The 5,865-nt window shown below is 38.0% G+C and overlaps 1 protein-coding gene across 1 annotated transcript; it reads left to right on the top strand.

Moving 5' to 3' along the window:
- The first annotated feature begins 3,144 nt into the window (after positions 1 to 3,144).
- On the top strand, positions 3,145 to 3,729 carry LOC113312927. The gene has a single exon (XM_026561660.1). It carries the CDS (start codon positions 3,145 to 3,147, stop codon positions 3,727 to 3,729), a length of 585 nt encoding a protein of 194 aa, XP_026417445.1.
- The last annotated feature ends 2,136 nt before the right edge of the window (positions 3,730 to 5,865 follow it).

Raw genomic sequence — 5,865 nt, 5'->3', positions numbered from 1 at the left:
TAGGAGAAGTTTATGGGAAGATTTAAAAATATAAATGAGTTGAAGCTACCATGGCTGGTGATTGGTGATTTTAATGTTGTTCTTTCTTGTGAGGAAAAAAAAGGTGGAAGGCAACCTTTAGAGGTAGCAATGCAAGACTTCAGAGATTGTATTGAATATTGTAATCTTATTGAATCCCCTAGAACTGGAATTAAATTTTCATGGTGCAACAACAGAGTAGGGAAGAAAAGGATTTTATGTGATCTTGACAGAGCATTTTATAATCTCCAATGGCTGGAGTGTTATGAGACTTGGTGTTATAAGGTGGGAGTTAGAGGCACATATGATCATGGTGCATTACTTGGTGGAGTTGCTCAGAGTGATAAACCACACAATATCCCATTTAGACATCAATCTGTATGGACAACTCACCCTGGTTTTCTAAAAGTAATTCAAGAGTCATGGGAAGTTGAATGTGAAGGAAACCCTGCTTTCTGTTTTACTAGTAAACTGAAAAGGTTAAAGGGTATACTTAAGAAATGGAATTGGGAGGTTTTTGGGGATTTAAGAGTGAAAGTTAAAACTACAGAAGAGGCAGTTCTAAAAGATTCTTTGGAGTCTGATGTTGATCTAGAGAATATTGTACTTCTTAATAACTTAGTCACTGCAAGAGGACTACATGAGTTGGCTTCACAACAATACAATGAACTAATGAGAAGAAAATCAAGAGTGAAATGGGTGAAGGAGGGTGGAGCAAATACATATTTCTTCCATGCAAGTCTTAAAATTAGGAAAGCTCAAAATAATATGACAGAACTTGAAACTCCAAATGGTGATGTAGTGACAACACAATCTCAAATTGCAGACATTTTAGTCAAACATTATCACAAGAAATTTGAGCAGAAAACTGTTAATTTTGAAGAGGATCTGTTTGAAGCAATTCCAAACATCTTAAATGAAGAAGATAATGATTTAATTGATGCATTGCCTAGTCAAGAAGAAATAAATAATGTTGTTTTTGCAATGGAGTGCTCCAGGTCCAGATGGTTTTCCAGGATGTTTTTATAGATATGCATGGGAAGTGGTGGGTGCTGAGCTTATGGAGGCAATACAATTTTGTTGGAGGAATAGATTCATCCCTAAAGGTTTTAACTCTAACTTCTTATTTCTTCTACCAAAAATTCAGGGAGTCAAGAAAGCTGAACACTTTAGGCCCATTGGTTTAGCAAATTTCAATTTTAAAATCATTACCAGAATCATTACTACAAGGATTAGTAGAGTATTGAGTAGAATGATATCAGAGCAACATGGTGCATTTATCAAAGGGAGAAACATCCATGAAAAAATTATTTTGGCTTCAGGGCTTGTGAATTAATTAGATACCAAGAGGAGAGGTGGAAATGTGGGACTTAAAATTGATATTACTCAAGCCTATAACTCCTTGAGTTGGGAGTTTCTATTTGAGGTACTTAGAAGATTTGGATTCTCTGAAGTGGGTATTCAATGGTTAAGAAAAATCTTTGAATCAACTAGAATTTTTGTTTTTATAAATGGTGGACCATGTGGTTTCTTTGAAGTAGGGAGGGGACTGAGACAGGGTGATCCATTGTCACCAATAATGTTTGTGCTAGCAGAAGAGGTATTAAGCAGAAATATTACCAAATTAGTACAAATGGGTAAACTTCAACCAATGGTGAATAGAGGTGGATGTCAACCTACACATTTGATGTTTGCTGATGACATTTTCATTTTTTGTAATGGGCACAAAAGAAGTTTGGAGAACTTGATGAAATTGCTATGGAAATATCAGATATCTTCTGGTCAAGAAGTTAATAAAGCAAAAAGCAAGTGTTTTGTTGATGGAGTGACTGATACAAGAAAACAAGGCATTGCTGAAATGTTACAAATGGAATTATCTTCATTCCCAGATAAGTATTTAGGTGCCATTTTAAAACCAAGAAGAGTTAAAAATAATCAAGTTTGGGGGATATGGAAATGATGCAGAAGATGCTAGCAGGGTGGATGGTAAAATTACTAGCTTTTTCTGCCAGATTAACTTTGGTTAAATTTGTGTTGTGCAGCATGCCCATCTATAATATGTCAGTATATAAATGGCCTAAGAATGTTATAAAGGAGTGTGAAAAGATTATAAGGAATTTTCTATGGTCTGGAGATCCATCTGTGAAAAACTTGTCAGTGTAAAATGGGATGAAGTGAATGCACCAATTGAAGAGGGTGGATTGGGATTGAGAAGACTTGAAGTTATCAATAAAGCACTGTTAATGAAGATTTTATGGAAAATAGAAAATGAAGATGTTGAATGGACAAAGTTTATGAGGGCAAAATATAAAGGTAACAAAGGTGAATGGATAAAATATCATAAGCAATCCTCAGTATGTCCAGGAATTAAGTGGATAATTACTGAAATGCAAGAAGGTTGTAGGTGGATTGTTGGAGATGGAACCAACATTTCTGTATGGAAAGATAAATGGGTGAAAGATTCTACTTTGCTAGAGTTGCATACTGATGATGCATATATCCTGCAACATAATGACACGAAAGTAAGTGACTTAATCCATAATGGTGAATGGTGCATACCTGCAGAAATGTGGATTTATTTTGATATTACAGAATTACCAGTTCTGGTGGGGGGAAAGATAGAAGAATATGGGCCAAAGATAAAGTTGGGAATTTCTCTGTTGCAAATGTTGTGCAAATGATCAGAAAAAAGTATGAAAAGGTATCATGGACTAAACAGGTATGGCAACCTTGTATTCACCCGTATACATCTACAAATCTATGGAAAATACTAAGGGGTGCATGTGCAACTGAAGAAACAGTAAGGAATAAAGGTTTCTCCACAGTATCTAAATGTTATTTGTGTGGTAAAGATCAGGATACAATGGACCATATTTTATGGCATTGTAATTTCAGTAAAGCAATATGGCATTGGCTGTGTGGTGTATTTTATTGTCCATTTCCCATAAATTTTGAAAAAATCTTATCTTTTGCTAGACAGAAAAGCCCTGCAGTCAAAGAGGTACAGTATATTTGTGCTTTCAATGCCATGGTTGAGTTTTGGTTCACAAGAAACTCAGTTCTTCATGAAGATGCAACTCCATCAGTGGACAAGTTGCAGGAATAGCAAAAGAAGGCAAATTTAGAATGAAAGGCAGAAGATGGGGTACAATGTATGATCTTCATATATTGATATTCTTTGAAATATCAGGCATTCCAGTTCATGTGACCAGTGCTAAAAAAGTTTTCTTTAAATACCCTGCTCAGCATCAAATTTTAATCTGTTGTGATGGTGCATCCAAAGGGAATCCAGGTCTAGCTGGTATTAGATTTATTGCAAGAAACCATGATGAAGATTACATGGGAGCTGCTTCAGGTGGATTAGTGATTGCAAAAAATTATTTGGCAGAAGTCATAGCATTGATTGTTGCAGGTGAGTGGGCTATCACAAAACAATGGGAGGAAGTGTGTTTTAGCTTGGATTCAAAAGTGGTTATACTAGCATTCATGAGCAACAAGATTCCTTGGATTGTTCTAAACAGATGGATCAAGATTAAGATGAATATTCCTAAAATATCATTCAGGCATTCTTATAGAGAGGTGAGTTTCTCTGCAGACTCAATGGCAAAGAAAGGGGTATTACTCAGTAGGGGAGAGGTGATGTACTATGAGGATAAACCTCAGTTTTTAAGAAACTTGGAAACTGAAGATGGTTTGTATTTCAGGTTTTAAAAAGCTGTATTTTTAGTTACAGGATAAATTGTTCTTAGCTATTGAGTAGTTGGGCTTATGTAATGGGCTCAGCTTTATTTTTGTTTATTGCCCAAAATTGGGCTTTCTGTTTATGTAAATTGAAATTTTTAGTAATAAAATTCATGATTAAGCAAAAAAAAAAACATATTGAATTGATATTTCCAATAAAATCAAGTCCCCAGTGAATCCCTCATTCACTTAGCAGAGTTGAAGGAGTTTGTGACATCCATTGATGAATGATGTTGCATCCGCTCCAGAAGTCTTCTCATGAGATAGTGAAGACTTATTGATTATAATTCAGCTACACTTTGATCGTATCGGTGTTGAACCAGTGTGTCACCACCGAGATATTGTGCTGAAGCTAGAGGCGCTATTATCGAAGGTGTACTCTTTGATTGGGAGTACAATTTGAAAGCTTCTTATATGCTTGAGCACTGAAGCGTCGAATGTATTAGGCTTGATCGTCTCCGCCCGTATATCTTCTGTTGATTCAGCATTCCGCTACGATAGTGGGATTCAACACTTGTGCAAACATCAGAGATTTCCGATACTCGTGGACATTCCTACAAGTGGAGAAATGCCTAAAGTGTTCTTTTCCATGCTTCCATCATCTCTCAGTAGTGAATGTCTCGGTGAGATGCTCGATTCGGAGCAGTGTCAGATTCAACCACTTGGTAAAATACTAATGCGGTGAAGCTACCATTCATAGCGTATTGCGGAGTTGCTAGCAGAATTGAGTCCCCATCTAGGATAGCATGTGAGGAAAGAAAATGACATAGGCATGGAAGGAATGAGACTTTCCTGAATGCAGGACCTCTTGATGAATGTCCATGCATCTTTTGAATGTTCTTGCTTCAACCTCGTCAAAGTTCGAAATTTCTCCAAGTGTTATGATGATGGGATGAAGAGTAGCTTCTTGTCGAGTGATGCCTGCCGCTCTGAGGATTTTAAGTGGAATAGAGTTTAAGTGACAACATTGATAAAAGTTCTCTCAAATTCATTTCCTTCGGGATTGACTGTTGTAAGTAGTCCCCAGTCGTACATCTCTTTGTCTGTGACTATAGGAACAGAAAGTATTTCAGGAATGGATTTGCTGACACGATGTGATTCAGAGCCATGAGCATGTCTTTCCTTTGAGCTCTTGACAGATAAAGCAATTAGCAGATGTGCTCGATCAATGACTGAGCTGCTTCGTCAGAAGGTTGTTGGAAAGATTGAAGTTCTGTGATTCTCCATTTCTTCTTCGGTCAACTCTCCCCTGGTGAATGGAAATTTGGTTGCACCATCTTGAATCCAGACTTCCAGTAACTCGATCACTTCTTCGGTGAAAAGAGGGAAGTTTGAGTCTGTCTGATCATTTCCCCATTTGTTGATGCATGGTTGAAGTTTGTGCATTTCAGGATTGTACATCCTCTCTTTGCGCTTCCGGAGGAACCTGAGAGATTGGAAAAGCATGCTTGTGTTGTGGTGGCTTGGCTTTCCTTTTGCTCCATTCAACAACAACGTTCATGGAAGGTTGGAGATTGTACTGATTGTTGACTAGGCGTCGGATGCTTCGAGATTCCTCGACCTTGCAAACTTTGCTCTTTCCAGTAAAGCAGGTGCAGTATTGATGATCGTTCGGCTGCTTCATGAAGCTCTGAGAAAGTTTGGAACCGAAGATTTTCCAGCAAGGCTCTATAGACAGGGATCATCCCATTGATGCACAAGTCCACCAATTGTTGTTCGGTGACGTTCGGATCGTGACAATCCAAAGCTTGTACTCTGAACCTCTTCACGTATTCATTTGGGTGTTCGGCGTTCTTATGAGTCATTCTTCCTAAGTCAGAAAGAGTAACATGCTCTGAGACGAAGAAGTATTTCCTATATAAGGCGTTAACCATTGCTCCCCAGTTAGCGATGCTTCCAGGTGCAATGCTGTTGTACCAGGTATATGCTCGGCCCGTCAGAGATTTTGAAAACTCTTTCAAACGGACAACATGATTGTGCTCATGTTCGCCTAGCGCTTCCAGGAATAGAGAGATATATTCCCTAGCGTTCCCGGTTCCGTTATATAGTGTGAAAGTTGGAGAAGTGTAGCCTTTCGGGAGAGGGATTCTCTGTTTGGCAGCAGGG

This window comes from Papaver somniferum, chromosome 9 (assembly GCF_003573695.1).
Source record: "Papaver somniferum cultivar HN1 chromosome 9, ASM357369v1, whole genome shotgun sequence".
Taxonomy (NCBI): domain Eukaryota; kingdom Viridiplantae; phylum Streptophyta; class Magnoliopsida; order Ranunculales; family Papaveraceae; genus Papaver; species Papaver somniferum.
This window is presented reverse-complemented; position numbering and strand designations above follow the sequence as displayed.